The sequence below is a fragment of the Typha latifolia genome, chromosome 1 (genome assembly GCF_019914945.1).
Source record: "Typha latifolia isolate L0001 chromosome 1, TyphaL0001v2, whole genome shotgun sequence".
NCBI lineage: Eukaryota > Viridiplantae > Streptophyta > Magnoliopsida > Poales > Typhaceae > Typha > Typha latifolia.
Genome location: NC_133086.1, coordinates 2,436,413 through 2,454,388, shown reverse-complemented (window position 1 = coordinate 2,454,388; position 17,976 = coordinate 2,436,413). Strand labels below are relative to the sequence as shown.

At 37.1% G+C, this 17,976-nt stretch overlaps 4 protein-coding genes across 5 annotated transcripts; 2 read left to right on the top strand and 2 right to left on the bottom strand.

Annotated features, from left to right (window-relative positions):
• Positions 1-1,443: 1,443 nt before the first annotated feature.
• Positions 1,444-3,436, bottom strand: LOC140801642 (uncharacterized). Of its 2 annotated transcripts, none has more exons than XM_073156857.1 (2): positions 3,204-3,436; positions 1,444-2,920 (listed from the first exon to the last, which is right to left on the bottom strand). In XM_073156857.1, exon 2 carries the CDS (start codon positions 2,892-2,894, stop codon positions 1,659-1,661), a length of 1,236 nt encoding a protein of 411 aa, XP_073012958.1. In that variant the 5' UTR covers positions 2,895-2,920; positions 3,204-3,436; the 3' UTR covers positions 1,444-1,658. The 2 variants fall into 2 exon arrangements, with proteins under 2 accessions (XP_073012958.1, XP_073012966.1); XM_073156865.1 differs by having other exon boundaries at positions 3,140-3,244.
• Positions 3,437-5,844: 2,408 nt separating this feature from the next.
• Positions 5,845-7,414, bottom strand: LOC140780855 (cytochrome b561 and DOMON domain-containing protein At2g04850). Its single transcript, XM_073126566.1, has one exon. It carries the CDS (start codon positions 7,204-7,206, stop codon positions 5,962-5,964), a length of 1,245 nt encoding a protein of 414 aa, XP_072982667.1. The 5' UTR covers positions 7,207-7,414; the 3' UTR covers positions 5,845-5,961.
• Positions 7,415-7,997: 583 nt separating this feature from the next.
• Positions 7,998-12,467, top strand: LOC140780902 (GCN5-related N-acetyltransferase 9). Its single transcript, XM_073126611.1, has 7 exons — positions 7,998-8,342; positions 8,412-8,483; positions 9,683-9,770; positions 11,374-11,506; positions 11,661-11,699; positions 11,975-12,032; positions 12,182-12,467. The coding sequence occupies exons 1-6, from the start codon at positions 8,132-8,134 to the stop codon at positions 12,026-12,028; spliced, it is 597 nt and encodes a 198-aa protein (XP_072982712.1). The 5' UTR covers positions 7,998-8,131; the 3' UTR covers positions 12,029-12,032; positions 12,182-12,467.
• A 358-nt stretch (positions 12,468-12,825) lies between these two features.
• On the top strand, positions 12,826-16,151 carry LOC140780891 (chloroplastic import inner membrane translocase subunit TIM22-2-like). The gene is made up of 5 exons (XM_073126600.1): positions 12,826-13,057; positions 13,840-13,904; positions 14,027-14,099; positions 14,188-14,241; positions 15,708-16,151. Exons 1-5 carry the CDS (start codon positions 12,877-12,879, stop codon positions 15,944-15,946), a joined length of 612 nt encoding a protein of 203 aa, XP_072982701.1. The 5' UTR covers positions 12,826-12,876; the 3' UTR covers positions 15,947-16,151.
• The last annotated feature ends 1,825 nt before the right edge of the window (positions 16,152-17,976 follow it).

Below are 17,976 nucleotides of genomic sequence, written 5' to 3'. Positions count from 1 at the left end.
ATCTTGGAGATATGGACTTGTTATGAGTGTACCAGTAGTTCACACCTTAACAATTTCCCAGGAAAAATTTAGAGGTTTGTATCTCTAAGGTTATATCAAGTCAGTATGTACCTAATAGATAAAAGTTTGGATAATTGCCCTCTAGCCATGTAGGAGACCATAACCGCATCAAAATCCATAAGAGCATGGGCCCTCACTTCAAACCCTATAAGTTCTTAAAATGTAGCTTCCTCCCAGAAAGATAACCCTCTCCAAAGTAGTCTAAGTATCCCTCACTGAAACCTTCTATTTTTCGTATCCCACTGTTAACTGATGAGAAACCCTGGAAGCCTATCTTTTCTACCAACATCATGGAATGCTTCCTAAACTATGCTATATTTACCACCACAACCGCACAAACTTACTACCACCCGGAACACCTCGATAATCTATTAGAACCTATGATTTCTTTTTTCTGAGAGCAATCAACAAGAGATCAAATAGCAATCACCAGATCATCTTTCAATGTTCTATTGCCACAACCAGAATTATTACTGGGTACTTTGCATGAGAAAGAATGTAAATACCTTGTAGCAAGAAGTCGACAAATGGCCTGAACATTTGTACCGAGTTTTACAACATAGCAAGAAGAGATGGCCATTATAAACTCATCCTAAAATACTTTCCTAGTATCAAAACAACTTAACATCCACAGAAGAATCTCAACAAGTATTTACACATCGTATGGAATAGTAGCATACCAGTTTTAACTTATTAGTTATGGTCATATAGCAGTAAACAACAAGGAACTGCAACAACATCCAACTTACAGAAGATCATCACTAAAGAGTTGAGCATGATTAGACTTTGAAAAAAAGGATCAAGCAATTAAAGTTAAAACCATCCTGTTCTCTGATTTGCTCTCTATGATTGGATCCTCAATAAAGTTAAACTTCTAACCAGTTTTACGAAACATATAGCGCATTATAAAATTAGGTGATATTCAAAACAAAACAAAACAATTTGTCATTGAATAGAAAGACAGTAGACTAATAAAGGTCCTTTGAACATGTAAAAATCAAGAACATAGTTAAATTGGCATCTAGCCTTCTTGTGGAAGAAGGGAAATATGTCTCTTAAGAAAATTGAGCGTATGATTACTTAGTCGCTGTTTCTGTATAATCCGCAGTGCAATAGAAAGAATATCTCAAGAGATTTTAATGCTATTGTCAAGTAAGGCTACTCAATTCAAAATCAAGCAACAAAACTCTACAGCTTATGACCTCCGGTACTCGGGCAAATTAAAGTCAGAAATTTATTTCCTGGATACATAGAAGGAATAATTTCTTATGGACAAGTATTATACTTCTGGATTCATCTAGTAGGAACTGGGATAGAAATAACCTACCAAGAAACTCATGTTAGATGACATGAAAGAAAATTCTCCAAGATAATATTCAATACTGAACACAAACAAATCACAACTCCATTAGCAACACAAAACGTAAGGTGAGAGTTCCAAATACATGTAAAGGTAGTGACAACAAGTTTACCATACTAAAGTTATCCATCATCTGATAAACCTAAACAACAGATAAATTATTGCTTTCCTTAACTACTTAGCATTAACCAGTCATTGAACTGCTCTAGAGTCACCTGTTTATCCTTGAAAGAAAACTTTAGAAGAACGCCCTACTTCCGTAGAAAACTCTAGCGCCCGTTTCTTTTGATGGTGGTGGCTTCTTGTCAGAAGTCATATTAGCATTCTCAGTGGTGGTGCTGCTGTTCTCAATGTCCATTGGAAGTTTCATTTTCGCAAGCGACTCTATGGACTGCTGCATGCTTTTCATGTACATATCAACAATGTCTTGCTGGACAACTGATTCCTTCGGTTCAATATCAATGCTAATAATAGGCTTGATAATTGCATCCTCTGACAGCACACTAGATTCAGCTTCACCTTCTGTAACCTCTGGGCTTTTATCTTTCCCTCTTGGAGATGCTGTGCCCACTGACGGATCAGAGGCTGATTGAGAGGTGGCAGGATGTGCCGAAGAAGAATCGGTAGTCGTAACACTGCTCGAAGGGGTATCATTCCTCAAAACTCTAACAGGATCAATACTTTTATCATTCGAGAAGCTCTCAACGACACGAACCCCTGCATCATCATCATCATTATCATTATCATCACCATCAATAGGGTGGTTGCCGTTCTCCATGGCGATCAAGCTCTCTGAGCTCTGAGCATCCATATTGGAGCAAGGGATCCCAAAATACTCTGAAACCATAAGGTGATTCTCATTCACAACCTGCAAGTCAGGGAACTCAATCTTCTCATACTCGCATGGAATCGAGTCATCATTCTCCGAATCTGGAACAGGAGCTGTAGGAACCAAAGTTTTGGCCGTCGGCGAAACCGGTATGACCTCCGGCGAGGAACCGACATACGAAAGAGACAGCTGAACGAAACCGGCCGGAGAATGGAAGAGATCGGTGGAAGAGAGCGAGAATTCTTGCGCCAACTTCCCTTTCCCGACAACGATATCAGCCAGAGGCACAAGAGCAAACCCCAGAAGCTGGTCTTCAAGGTAGTTCTTGACCCTGCTCAGCATCCACAACTCACATTTGAGAGAAGAGTCGAAGTTTCTCACATTGAGCCGGAGGCTCTCATTGAAGACTGGGCTCCTCCCGCCGCCATTGATGGTTTTGGTCGAGATGGCCCCGTCTGGATCATTGGTGAGGCAGAGCTTAGCATACACATCTTGTTTGTGGTAGATGCAAATGTTGTGGATCTCTCGAGCTTGGTGGACGAAGACATCGAGATAGCCGATAAATTCTTCCGAGGTTTGTAAAATCGAGTTTGGCTGCTGACTGATTTCACCGCTCAAATTGTTCGAGTTTTGGGAAGACTCCATTAGACTAAACCAGGAAAGAAACGCACCTGGAACAACAAAAAAGACTGAAGCTTTAGCTCAAATTAAAGATCGGACAGCAGAAATTTCCAAAATTGCAGCAAAAACACCAAAATCCAAACTTTAATACCTCACAGCAAGTACCGAGCCCCCCCCAAAAAAAAAAAAAAAAAAAAAATCCCAACACAAACGAGAGATCCAAACCGCAAATTTTCCAGTAGAAAAGTAATAACAAAACAAAAACCCACCTCCCACCACACGAAAAGAAAGGAGGAGATGCAAGGGAGAGCCAATCAAGGAGTAAAGACTCACCGGAATCCGCGGAGGGAAACTAGGCCAAAGAGCGCAGAAAGCTCAGGGCAGCCGTATGATCCAGAGGCCCGAGAGGGATTAAAAAGTAAATTAAAGAAAAGGGAGGCGGGTCACTGAAAGGCTGAACCCTGTCGCTCGCTTTTTACCAAAAGTCAAGGGAGTTAAGTGCAAAAATTATTTGCAGTGCGTGATACCCAAAAGACCAATCCCGACTCCTCAAACGATCAAACCTCTCCGAAAGCGAGCGGCTTTCCACTCTTTTAATCCGGACGGAGGAGGAATAATCCAGAATGGTGCTAGTGCTTTCCTACTGGGCCCCACCCCCTTACAACATTTTCCTGTCCTTTTCTGCAAACAATTATATAATAATCACCCTCCTTTTATTTAATATTCTTTTTTTTTTTCTTTTTAGCCCCCCGCCCCCCCTCCACTTACACAGCCTTCGGATAAGATCCTGCTCCTGTTGGCTGTTCATCAATGTCCTCTAAAAACAATTGGTATTTTCTCGTAAATTAATTGATTATGATGGTTAGAATCCTGTTTTAATGATTCTATTACGACTCATGTACTTAGTTACCTATAGCTATTGTAGAATATTTCGAGCAAATTGTTTGGTTGATTTATTAAAAAAGACCCTACGTTCTACCGCTATTATAATAATAATTATTATTATTATTATTCACGCTATGCATCTCAAAACATCTTGCATTTACTTTTCTTAATAAATAATCACTATATATATATATATAATATTAAAGTAAAAGTAGAAGGTAAAATTTACAATTTAGGTATTTTTTAACTTTTTATTTTTATTCACTCAATGTATTTTTGAAGTATAGGATGTAAATGATAATAGAAACAAAATGTAGAGTTTTTTTATATATATTACCTATAAGGACATAACAATTATAAATGGTGAGCACTGTAATTACGCAATATTATTCCTTTTATATCTTAAGTTGAAAAGGTAGAGTCATAAGGAACATTTCACCTAATAATTTGTGGCCATAAATAAGGGCAAAAGCACTGTCATAAATAGAAGGTAGATATAGCATAGCTGCAAACTTTTCTTGCATCTTGGCACCAATAACCCTTATTTTGAAGCTTTAAAATAATTTAAAAGTGTAAATAAGATTAGAGGCAGGCAAACTTAAAATAGTCATAGAAAAGATCTCAATATAAATGGTTGAACGACTTTTAAATATGCCAAATTTTATAATAAATTTTTTTATATAAACCATTTTTTTGATTTAGCGACTTTCAAATATAAATTATTGATCGAATTAATTATTTATATAAAAAACTTTCCTTCGCGCTTAGCAATTTTATTAGATGATTTAAAATTTTAATATAAGTCATCGATTTGGTCGTTTTTAAATACACTTAATCTTGTGCTTAAATTTTAAAATAAATATTTAGAGAGCTAATTTGGTGAAGACTCTCATATTAATTTCTTACTCTAGGTAAGCTAAGTCTATGGATGGCTTGGAATAAAGTTGGTAGGTGAAATGGGGAACCTCTCGTTCCAACTCCAAGCTGGAAGCTAATGCCAAAGGATTAAAACCTTTTTAATGACCAAGCTGGCAAGGTATGTATAAAGATTGTTTGATTAGAGTAAGGCATATGACAAAACTTATCCCTAATTATGATACAAATAGTCCATATCTTTGTTAATTGATAGATTGAAAATGATATTAGGTAAATTATAAATTGCCCATATATAGTTATGTCTAGTATCAAACTACCTCATAAATTTTTTATTTATATCATTTTACCCCTTTATGGTTTAGACTAATGTGAAACTATTAATATTTTATCTATAAAAAATAAAAAATTATCTGAGTGAATTTTTCCACCATAGTAAATTGATTTCATCTGCTTCTATTAAATTTACTCACCCTATCCTACTCTTTAAATTTAAAATAAAATGCACTTTTAACTTATTTTATTTGTTTCCAATCTAAGATACAAGAGGATAAACTGATACGAACATGGCTGAATCATGATAACTCTGAGCATTTTTTGCCTGGATAACCGTTGTGCTAAACTTCTAAAATCGACGCTTGAGGGGCTTATTGAGACCATAGAACACTTTGCATAAGAGGATACAAGCATTAAATCTTAGTTAGTATTTAACTAATACAATGTATCTCCTTTTAAATATATGATCATAGAAGAAAATTTTAAATCATATTAAAAATATAGGTAGAAGATTCATGTTTACTCTAACAACTAGATTAATACTACAGGGGTATTGTAGTAATCATGTTTCATCATATTAGTTTAAAGCACAGGAGCAAAGATAGTTTGATTTAAATATAGCTAAATGGTGGCAATTTAATTTTCCTGTGATATTATATTAATTATTAATAAAAATTGTCAGTTTATTATCTGACAACTAATTTTTTTAAAGTTGGTTGGTTACCTAAAATGATATCAGAAGCTATTTTATTGTTTCATTGATTCAAAAATTTAAGTGCTTTGGTAATACATGCATATCATAGTGCTCTCTATACATGTCAAAAAAGAAGTTATTAGAATGCAATTCAAATTAGACTCCAATATCCTATTAGATAATAAATTGATCCAAATGTTTAGACTATATATTAGGTAGCTAAGCAGTAATAGTTTTAGCAAACTATTAGAATGAAAGCATTATTATTTATACTCTTTGAACCAAAACAATATGATAGAGGGCACAACATTTAGCACTTGAATGATTTGCCACAAAACTTATCGTGAAGAATTAATATTGCTTCTAATTAAAGCTCATCCTCCCCTTCACCACTTGATCAATCCCCTCCACTCCTCCTCCTCCTCCCTTCCTCACCTTCTCCTCCTCCTGCCTCCTAAAAAACACCACCCATGCATTCACCTCCAACGCCACGCAAACCCCGATCAACGTCGACAAAGCCAAGCAATACCCTAGCTTCCAATATGACTGCCCTAATCCCATCACCTCAAACCCTTGGAAAACGTTCACCACCCCTAACACCACGCACCCGTACCCTACAAAGTGGTGGTAGGATTTCCAGTACTTCCTAAACCTATTCGTCGTCTTCGGCCGGAATAGCAGCGCCGCCGACTGCGTCCCTCCCGCGACGAACGCGGCCAACCCGAGCCCCCGGTGCAGACCGTAGGTTACGCCCTTCGATGCGTTCCCCATGACGATCCCGATGCCGAAGCCGGCGGCGCCTAGGAAGAATCCGGCGATTTGCACCGCCGCATGCGCGTAGAACCACGTCGGCCCGACCGACGTGCATGGCCTTAAATACCGCGCCACCGCGACTCCTAATGGTAGGAGGAATCCCCATGCGATGGCGTTCAAAATTGCGTGTGTGGATCTAATTATGTTTGAGACTGTTGGGACCATCTCGGTGGCGGTGGACACGACGTCGATGGTGGCAAGAGAGGAGAGGTCGGAGGGAGTGGTGGGGTGGATGGTCGGAGCGTAGCCTTGGACGTAGAGGCCGCGGTTCCACACGTGGTGGATGCGGGTGCGGTTAGGGGAGAGCTTGACAGTTGCGAAGATCTGCACGGCGGCGCCTTTGTCGATGTAGCGCGTGGCGTGGAGTATGGCGGAGGAAGAGAGGAGGGGGATGTCGAGGGGGCGGGAGGTCAACGGGGAGCTCTGTAGTTTAACAGAGGGGTTGAGGATGAAGGGGAGGAGGAGCAGGCCACCGGAGGAGGGATCGGAGAAGGCGATCAGCGCGCGGGTGCCGGTCATGGCTGCGGCGTCGGGGTTGATCCCCCACGCGACCCAGCCGGATGGGGAGATGAAGGTGGAGGAGAAGGCGAGGTCTAGTGTGGCATTGTGAGGGTGGTAGGTCCATGCAAGGGAGGCTCCTTGAGAAGGGAGACTAATGCACTTTTGGTAGGTCTTCAATGGAGTAATCGTAGTGCAGCTTCCGGTACCACCACCGCCGGCAGCGGCGGAAGCAGATGCCAGTAGGAGTGAGAGAAGGGGGAGGAGGAGGAGGAGGAGGAAGAAGAAGAAAGGCATGGCATGCACTTGGAGTTTGAAATTAAGAAAGAAAGAGATATTGGAAGTGAGATTAATATGTGATGGTGTTAGTGAAGAAGAGCTAGTATGGAATCATAAGGCTTAGCTTGGAAGTTAAGGGAGGGGAAGTTAATGGAGGTAGGCTGTTGTGGGGCTGCATGCATTTGAATGTTTTGTGACTTAGAATTATGTTAAGTTAGAGGAATCTTTGTATGGAGTTTGTGTGTTGGAAGAATTAATGATTGTTATAGAGCTTGCTTGCTTTAAAGGCAAGCTTGAGGTCTACTAGTGCATCAAATGCTTTGCCTTCTATAAAGTAAAGTAAGAAACATGCATGTTATCAGGAAAAGTACAAGATAGAATAAAAGTTAATAATATACAGTTGGCTTTTTAGTATTTGACAGAGTTATATATATTGCTTAATGATATTGTGATGACATATTTGCGCAACTAAAATTGTAAGCAGTTGCAATGTGCCAATGAGTAATGATTCTACCGACTAAAAATTCCCATTATGAACAGCACTAGCAGGCATGCAGCAGTCGATCCATATTGGCACGACGATAGTTGTAGTTGATCCATGTAGGTACATATATTAAATTAATCACTCATTTGATCTTAGAAAATCTAGGGATAATTATATCTTAGACTTGCCTATCTCCAGGTAGATCATCTCATCTTATTTTCTAGCGAGTCCTTTTAACTATAATTTTTTTTTAAATTATCTCTTCCGTTAAATATTTATTTGATTTTTTTTTTTTAAATATGAGGGTACCGTTTAATGAATTCATATGGCACGGCCGCACAGTGCATATTGTTCTTTTTTTAAAATAAAAATAAAAATAGTCCTAAGCCTTCTAAATCCAGCTTGACTCGATTATATTTGATCCCTGCGTTGGCTAGCTAATACCAAGCCCTCGGGTTCATGGAGATCGGGGAGGAGGAGGAGGAGAGAGGAGAGCGAGGACGAAGCATCGAAGGGGAGAAGGTGATCTTGGTGCCGTACATGCGAGAGCACGTTCCCAAGTACCACGAGTGGATGCAGGACCCGGCTCTCCTCCTCGCCACCGGATCGGAACCTCTAACTCTGGAGCAAGAGTACGAGATGCACCTCTCGTGGACCCAAGACCCGAAGAGTAAACGCCCGACTCGGATTTCCTTGTTGAGTCCTCGGGGAGTTCGCTGATGGCGCTTTTGTTTTGCAGAGCATACGTTTATAGTGTTGGACAAGCAATTGATCGACGGAAGCCTTGTTCATGGGCAGCCTCACGTTGAAGGTCCTTTTTTAGGTTTTTCTTTTTATTGGTTTTGGTGCTTTCTATGTTTGGCCGTTGATTGTGTTAGTTTATAGTAAAAATTTTGATGCTTATCAAGTGTTTGTGCTATTGTCTCTGCGAAGTAGTAGAACTCCTGATACTTTGTCGGTCCTTTTTCTTTGTTTTGTGGGAGTTCCTGTGCTGTATCTGGTATGATGGATATGGTTGGTTAATCTCTTCTGAGTTTAACGGTTTTTTAAGTTCCAATGAAATGAGGGCTGCGGCCTTTTTGTCAAAAATTGTCTCTGCGAAGTTTGTGAAGTTTTAGGGGATTTAGTGAATCTAACGATTTGATGACTTCGTTCTTTGACGGAGAAGATGAACTTGAAGTATATAAGATTTTAAAATTTTGCGGTTATAATTGGTAATATTTTGTTGAAATAGTTCTGTTTGTGTTTAGGATATGTCATTCTTGGATCAATGTTTTGGCCAAGGGTTTGTGACTGCGGCACTACTTTATGTTTTCTATCTAGTTGCATGTTAAATGATTGTGACCTATAAGTCTCTATACAAATTTGGAAACTTTGAGGCAAACATCTAAATCTCATAGTTCATATGAGAAATTAGTGTTGGGAAATAGAAGTCTTATCCCCCTGGACCCATCTAATACACAAACCTAGCAGTGTCATGTACTGATCTCTGATCATCTCTAGGATTTATACCATAACCTGATAGTCTCTAGGATTTATACCATAACCTAGCAGTGTCATGTACTTATCCAAGTGTGAGACTCACTTGGTTAGGAGGCTTTTGATCCCTGGCCTTTGCATAGATATTTCATACCCATCGATTTTAGTTTCATTGATAAAAGCCTAAAAATTGACTAGATCAAACTAGATACTTTCATACCTGGTCCTATTTCAAGGAAATAGTTTCCTATGCGAAACTTTCTTTTGGTACTTAATAACCTCCTATTTTAAGCTGCATGTGATATATTTTTGATTTAATATTGAAGTACATGAATATTGTTTGCAAATTGATTAATATAACAGCTTTATGTTTGGACATTGTGGATGCCGATTTTGTGATATTTGTCTTTAGTTGAATCTTTTCTTGAGAGTTTACTTCAATAAGTAATTAAATTAGTACACTTTGATCTTGTATCATTAGTTTCTACTTTCTAGTATCCAATCTTATAGTTCAGTATTCCATTGTTATAGCTATGGTTGGTGATGTGAACATATACATGAATGATCCTGATGACCAACAAGTGGCTGAAATAGAGATTATGATAGCTGAACCAAAAAGGTACTGTAAGATTATAGTAATCTTATTTCCGTTTTATAGTACAAAAAAATAGAAGTTGTTCAGTTTCTTCCTCTTTTTTATATTGTTAAGATCTTTTTCTTAGTTTTTGTGATATCTTTCAATCCATTTGATCTTCTATGATTTAAATTCAGTGAAAAGACCATATTTACCACACCCAGTCAAAAAGAATTGGAGCCACTCATTCTTTTCTTAATTAAATAACTAGTAAATTCAAAAAAAAATCATAAATCCAATGAAGCATATAGAATCGAACACGTTATTATCTATATGTCTGATCAAACAATTTTTCATGCTTTCCATAGCACTTAACTTGTTATTGCTTCATTGACGATAGCTATATTGCTCGACACTTGTCATGTTGGCGGTGTACTGACATGTGGCACGAGGGGGTGTTCCATAGCACCTCTCCTAGCAGCAATCGAGGAAGCTGTTGCCATCGTCGTCATGCTCTTCTTTCCCATCGCTCGCATGCCCTAGCTCGAGGAAGAAGAAGAATCGCTGCTTGCATTACATATTGTAGCTTGAGGAAGAAGAAGAATCACAGCTTGCGTCGTATACCGTAACTTAAGGAGGAAGAAGGAGAGCGGGTCGAATAAAAACGATTCGCAAAGCGGCAAGTCAAAGTGGATTGTATTTATTCGACCTAACACAGCCCGCTCTCCTTCTTCCTCCTCCAGCAAAGGGATGCAACGAGTCTTCTTCTTCCTCGACCTAGGGCACATAGGTCGCGAGGGCGATGACAAGCAAGACGACAAGTTGTGAAGGCCAACAGAGAGCGATTTAATAGTTTCCCTCTCTCCTTTTTTCTCTCCCTCTTGTGGCACGGTTGGCAAGTGCAGTGGCACGTGCTGTGCTGACCTTGTCATATGCTTGACCATCCTTGCTTCACCCTTGGTTGATATTAGAAAAAAATCTATACTTTCAAAAGTACTTTATATTTTAAGAGCTTATATTTTATGAACTTCTTGATTTGCATCTAGTGGAAGCAACAAAACTTTAGCAACATCATGTTTACACCTTTTGCAATGTTCAATTCGGTTTTTGATTAATATAAACAACAGAGTTGAAAGCTTTATTTTGATTTTGTAGAGATGGAGCTCAATTATTTGATAATCTTTCATAGTGATGCTACAAAGTACAAACTATTTAAATCAAAGGGTGAGTCTGATTTATAGATCCACTTTTGGGGGCATGGGTGAGTCCTATCCAAATGAAAGTGGGTCTGACACAACTCATACTTGCTGTTGCTTTACTATTTATGATGAACTTCTCCAAATTAAATACTTGGTGTAGGCGTGTAGCATAGTTATTATCACAAAAGCCTTTACACCACACATTACACACCTCCACTCTTTTTATTTCTTTCTTCTGTTCCTCCCCCTTTCCACCATGTACATGGATGGTCATCAGCTTCCAGTGGTCTCTCTCAGAAACATGTTTCCTTCCAGGGTCAATTGGTATGTTTGAAAAGAAAATGTTTATAACATGAACTATGAGGAGCTATAACTATCTTTTGCTTAAGCAGATAATTGCTGACATTTTAGTCCATTCATTAATTCTGTTAAATTCTTTGGTGTCATAGCCGTGGCAAGGGGCTTGGTGAAGAATCAGTATTAATGATGATGGTATATGCAGTCGAAACTTATGGAATTCAGACTTTCCGTGTGAAAATTGGGGAATCAAACACATCATCACTTAAGCTCTTTAGGAAATTGGTCTCTCCCTCTCTCTCTCTCTCCCTCTCTCTCTCTCTCTCTACTTATATATGTGTATGTTGAATATATCAAGAAATTATCCTTATATATTGTTAATATTAATTTGCACTCTCATAATATAAATATAAAATATCATGGATGTATGTGGATGCAGGGCTTTTTGGATTCTTCGTACAGTGAAGTATTTAAAGAGGTGAGAATTAAGAGTTCTATATCTGCGCATTCCTTCGTTATGTACTGCTGGCACTTTTGTGTGAAGTAGAATTTTGTATGTTATTAACCAGAGTAACTTCTTGAAATTTCACTAATTAACTAAGCGATAGTCAGTAATCAGCAGTACACAATGACCTACATAGTAGGGAATTGGACTAGTTACAAATTCTTTGTCCTGTGCTACATTGCATAACTCTTCTTGATTACTTGTACTCCTACCCAATGGATAACATTTCCTCTTATATTGTTGATCAGGTGACACTAGAATTACCTGTGACAGAGCTCTCCCTTAAATGCCCTGTCAACTAAGCAGGTTAGTTTAATCTCCAAAATTAATGCATCCTTGGTTCTCATCATTATTCTTCTGGACAGAATTTGTATGCTTTTCAATATAATCTGAGATTCATTACGGTTGGAAATTTTCTTGTTTCAGTTTAGAATGAAGTTGTTTCATTTGTGCAGCTACTACCTTCATCTGATCTGACGCTACAAAACACTACTTGATTGGCCACTGATCAACTGCATTGAAGAAAATAAATGTAGGATCAGTGTACAGAGACTACAAAGAGTTTTGGCTAACCGCAGTACTTCAGCTAAACTGATGAGCTATAGGATTGCAAAAATTTGCTGATTGTTCTTTCCATCTAGATGTGAAATCTGTCGCTATTCATATGAGGGCAGGTTTCCAACCAAAAGTTTGACAATGTAAAACCTCGTCAACAGACCCAAATCATCACTTCCATTGAAGGTTGATTGAATGCTTGCAATAATTATATCCATTTGCTAAACTTGTAAAAGTATTCACTGGTGTGTTCATTAGTCTTTTCATCCTTTGCTATGAGTTGTTCATCATAATAAATCCGATAAAACGCTCAAATGATGGGTTTTGACATTGATTTTTTTATTGCTTTATAGATATACTAATCTAAATGAATAATAATAGATCTTAGATATAGATGCAACCTCCCTTTTTTTTTTAAGCAACCTCTCTAGTTAAAACTAGTAAATGACACTTGGACCATTATTTCATCCTTCCAGTTTCAGGCTTCGATACTTCGAAAAATATCCATATACAGCGGTAATTTTGTAATTAGATTAAAAGAGGAGACTGACTATTCTTTTTATTTGCCCGGGCGGTGAGAGAGTTGGCAGGATAGATGGCGATGGCTTCCTCCTCCCCCAAACCCGAGACCGACTCCGACGTCGTGGAATGGAACGGAAACCCTAACCCTAACCCTAATCCTGACGTCCCTCTTGGTTCGGTGCCCCTCGTCTGCCTCCTTAGGTTCGCCGGCGATTCGGCCGCAGGGGCTTTTATGGGCTCCATCTTTGGCTACGGTCCTCTTCCACTTTCCTCCTGCGCCTCTCTTTATGCTTTCGTTCTCCCTCTTTGCACCCATCAATTGCAATTGCTCCTTATCTGTCGGGTTTCTTGTTGTTTCTGCATGCGGAATCTTTTGAATATTTGGTTGTGTAGATTGGAATTTCTTTTGGGAAGTATTGATTCCATCAGAACTCCTCTCAGAATTTATACATGATATTTCTGCTGTTGGGTATTCTGGATAGTCATGCATATGAAGGCCAATTACAGGAATTATTTTCTAGTAAAATTATGGAAGAGTGGATCTTGAAGTAGTAGAAGCAATAGCTGCTTATATTTCTGTTAATGCTCCACCTTGTGCGTATGGTATTCAGTTCTAGGCTCCTGAAACAGTAACATCTGCCAAAATCAGGTCATTTGGTGACAAAGATTTGCAATTCTATATCTTGCAAGCCGCAATGAAACAGTTTTCTGTTTGCAAGGTTATTTTATTTGCTTTTATGGTTGAGAATGCAACTGAAAATGTTAACATAGTCAACACTGTTTTTGTTAGGTGTATCATAAATACTGAGATCTGATGTTGTTGAACTGCAAAACTTTTTCTTCTTTTTAGGAAAAGTTACTTTCAACTGATTATCAAATTCTTTAAGTGCAATAAGATTCTCTTCTTAAGCTTGTTGCAGCTTTCAAAATTTGTGAAGATTATGTTATTGAGTCTGACTGTTGAACATTAAAATATTAATTCTTTCTTCTTCCCTTGGTCATCAAATTCTTAATTGATTTGCAAAATGCACTGCAGGCAAAGGTTTAGTGAGTAAGAAAGGTTTTCGAGGCTCCTTTGCAGATGCAGGATCTTCTGCTAAGGTACATGATTTACACAAAACCCAATTTGGACATATTTACACATTTAACATGATATTGATGTAATCTTCTAGCACTGTTATATTGTACCATATTCATCTAAATGTTCCTGTTTCTTCTATCAGACATTTGCTGTTCTATCTGGAGTTCACAGTTTGGTTGTCTGTTTCTTGAAAAGATTGCGAGGAAAAGATGATGGTATATCATCATTTTCCTCTGGATTCCCTTTTCACTTGCTATAGAGCTAAACTAAATATATATTTATTACTTTTGGTTGTACATGCAGTCATCAATGCTGGTGTAGCAGGTTGTTGTACTGGTCTTGCTTTGAGCTTTCCAGGTAAAGTTTGTCCAAACCATACAAATTAAATCTGAACGTTTAGTTAGAATACTTGTCAATTTTCGCATTGGAGTATCATTTGTATGGTATATATAGACTAGAGAACATGAAGTACATGCCAGTCTTATAATTTTTTTTTTGGTCCCAGTGGGCTATTGCCTATTGAGTATATGGTACATCTGTTTCTTTGGCCTCTATTTTCTTCTGTGTGTGCCAAAGATCTCTTTGTTTGGTTCATTAGTTTTGTGCTGCCATATTGAGACCATTGTACTACAATATCATGAGACACGGTATTGTGTTTGAATTTTAAGATAATGGTTTATTAGGAGCAAAGAGAAGATTGAAAAATGAAAAATCTAAGTAATCGTTCTCTTTACTCTGCCATCCTTCTAAAGTAGCAAATATGTCTCATGGTTGAGGAAAAGCTCACGGTTTCATGGCCTTTGTGTTAGGTATGCAATTTACCCATTTCATCCACATCTTTGCCTATATGTTGGGTATGCAATATATTGGGCCATGCTGCCATTACAGTTAACAACAACTGTCTTTTTGGGATGATGAAATTTGTCTTTGACTTTGTTGCCAATTTTTCAACTTGTATTCCTATTCTCAGGCTATAAGTAAGTTTCTTGATAGCATAGCTCAGTAACGGGAATATTCATTAAGGAATATCAAGGATCTGAATTATGAACAAGTGTGTTGGAAATCGGAGAATTATGTAAATTAGAACATAGAAGTGTCGAACTAGTAGATCTGAACAAACTCATTGTAATTTTATTAATATTGATAGTCTCACCTTACAAAAATTGTTTGGCACCGATGTGAGTTATTCTATCCTGATGATACCCAGTTATGTGCGCTGATATTTTCTAAGACTGTACAATAAGCAAAAGATGGATTTTGGGTTAAGTGCCTTCGTATCTAATTTTAGGCATCCTGATATTTGCTGGCATGTTATTTTTCCTGAATATTTGCTTGTGGCTGATGCTGATCATTGTTTTCTCCACTGCAAAAAATGATAAGGTAGATGCATATCAGATATATATATATATATATATATATATATATATATTTCAATTATCATAGCATGGTTTTCTAGCAGTACTAAAGTAGTTACATGAATTGAATGCAATGCTATTTGATGTGTTATGTTTGGTCTCAATGAACATCTCTCTGGAAGTACCCTAATGATAATTTCTCCTGGGTAACTTCTACTTTGATGTTATGGCACATAATAACAGTGGAGTGACATTTGACCAGCAGATTGGAGATATCCTGCTATACTCTTTAGTTTAGCAGGTTCTTTCTTCTGCTTTACATAAAATCATTTCTTTGTTGATCTATGTTGTCTATTTGATAGTAAATGTTAGCCCTCACTGATGGCATGCACCTAAGATGATTATTTCAGTTGTGGAAGTAGAAAACACCTTTTCCATCATAACTATTTTTTCTTTCTTCTCTACCAGGGGCACCGCAGGTGCTACTTCAAAACTGTCTCACCTTCGGAGCATTCTCGTGCATTATGGAAGGGCTCAATAAGCAGCAACCTGCAATGGCCTACCCTTATGGCACAACCTCTGGGCACATTGGACACAAAAGGAATGTTCTTCCCCCTTTCACACTGCATCTTCCGTCTGATGCCATGGATGGTTTCTCTTCCTTCTTTAAATCCATATCAGATCGTAAGCACACTACTTCAGGGTGACTAACATCTATCAGCATAACCAAGGTCCTTTTCTTCCTGTGTAATTTTTTTGAGATATCCGTCTTTGTATTTTCTGCATTTGCTTGACTAAGTTAGATTGATCTCTTTTTCTACATTTACGGAGAAACATTTGCCTTAGCTGCCAATGTGTTTCAACATACCATTAGATCAAGGCATCTTTCTGGGTTTGACAGGCTCTTGAGTATATATACCGACCGCTTAATTAGGAAGCTGCCAATATGTGCAATTTCTTTTTCATAATCTATCAAGTATCAAGTTCACGAAACAACAAGCTCTAGGAAATTCACTACTCTTTTGAGACCAGCCACTCGATTTGTTGCTTGCTTGTGACAGTTGGCACGCAGAAGAGTTTTTCCTTTTTAGAAATAACGATAACTTAACAATGTTCTAGTTAAACTGGTGTCGTTGGGATATAAATTGTATACACTTATTCAACATGAGCATCTTTAACAATTTAAGCAATATCTAATTGACTTGGCCGAAGAGTTAGTCAAGTTAATGTACCATTTATCTACTAATATTAGTGCTTACTTGTGTCGTTATATGTTTTTTTTTTTTGTTTAGTTTTGATGGTGGCTAATTTTTCATGAGGATTATACCCCTGCTCAAATTCTGTATTGTTCTTTTGTTTTGCACTTATAGATGCAAGGCCACTTTTTGATGATAATGAGTTAAAATCTAAATTATTTAACCCTAATACTAAAGGGGGAAATTATATTTTACCTCCATGTTCACTCTAAATTCACTTCATCTTCCTATATTTTTATAGTTATATTTAAATTGAAATCATTACTATTTTTATCATATATGATTAGTCTACCAAGACGAATTTAAAAATACTCATCAGAGACAAAATTATAGATTTTTTTCCTAATATATCTAAAATAATATTGATCGGGTTAGAGACGCATGTTTAATATATTCGTCAGTTTAAATCTGATCGATATTATTTTGGATGTATTAAAACATATATTTAATTATCTATAATTTTGTCTCTAATACGCATCTTCAAATTTGATATGTAAATTTTAATCAAATATGCTAAAAAAATAATGATTTCAGTTTGAATATAATTATAAGGGATTAAGTGACATAAATAAAACTATAAGAGCATGAATTGAAATTTAGGCATAATCATAATTGAGTAAAATGCAGTTTTCCATAATATAAGATTAGGGCTTGAGACATTTTACCTCCATATCTTTGGATAAAAATCACTTTACTCCTCGATCGTTTTTATATCACTAAACCTTTTGAAATTTTGATTGTCGGTGCAATTTTATTTTATAAAGTGTTATCAGTTTGGAAAAAAAAAAATACTTTACCTCTTTGAAGTTTTCTTTTGTAATCTTTTGTAACCTAAGCCACCTCGAACTTTCTCTCAGATGATATGTTTATTTAACAGAATAGGATTATTTAAATTTTTTATCATCAAGTCAATAACTGTTGCATGGATATACAGAACAAAGTTTAAGAGGAATAAATTGGTTCATCCAAAATTCGAGGTAAAATGTAGGGAAATTTTCAAAAACTCCCATGCATTATGGACTCTTTAGTTCAAAATTTTATCTTTAACATTTTCCTAAGAATCTCCCTATTTTCTAAAAAAAAAAAAATATGTAACACCCTATTATTACTATCAGAGCACCCTAATGGTACAAAATTAAAAATTAAGTATGAAATTTTGAAAACGTCACCTCGAATGAATAAGATCAAATATTTATTTGTCGATGATTCTTATATATTAAGGGGAAGTGAGTTAAATTTAACTGTGTGTATTAAATGAATATTTTCTTTATAAAAGGCAGGGGCTTTTCTAGGAATAATGAGAAGGTAGTGTTTGAACCAAAATAAACTCGTAATTTCACGGTAAGAAACAGAGGGTTATATATCTACATATATATATATATTTTATTTAAATCCATATGGGATTAGGGGATATTGGAAGGTTATATATACTTATAAACGACTCAGATGTGGCTAGGTGGTCTGGGACATAGACATCCCAA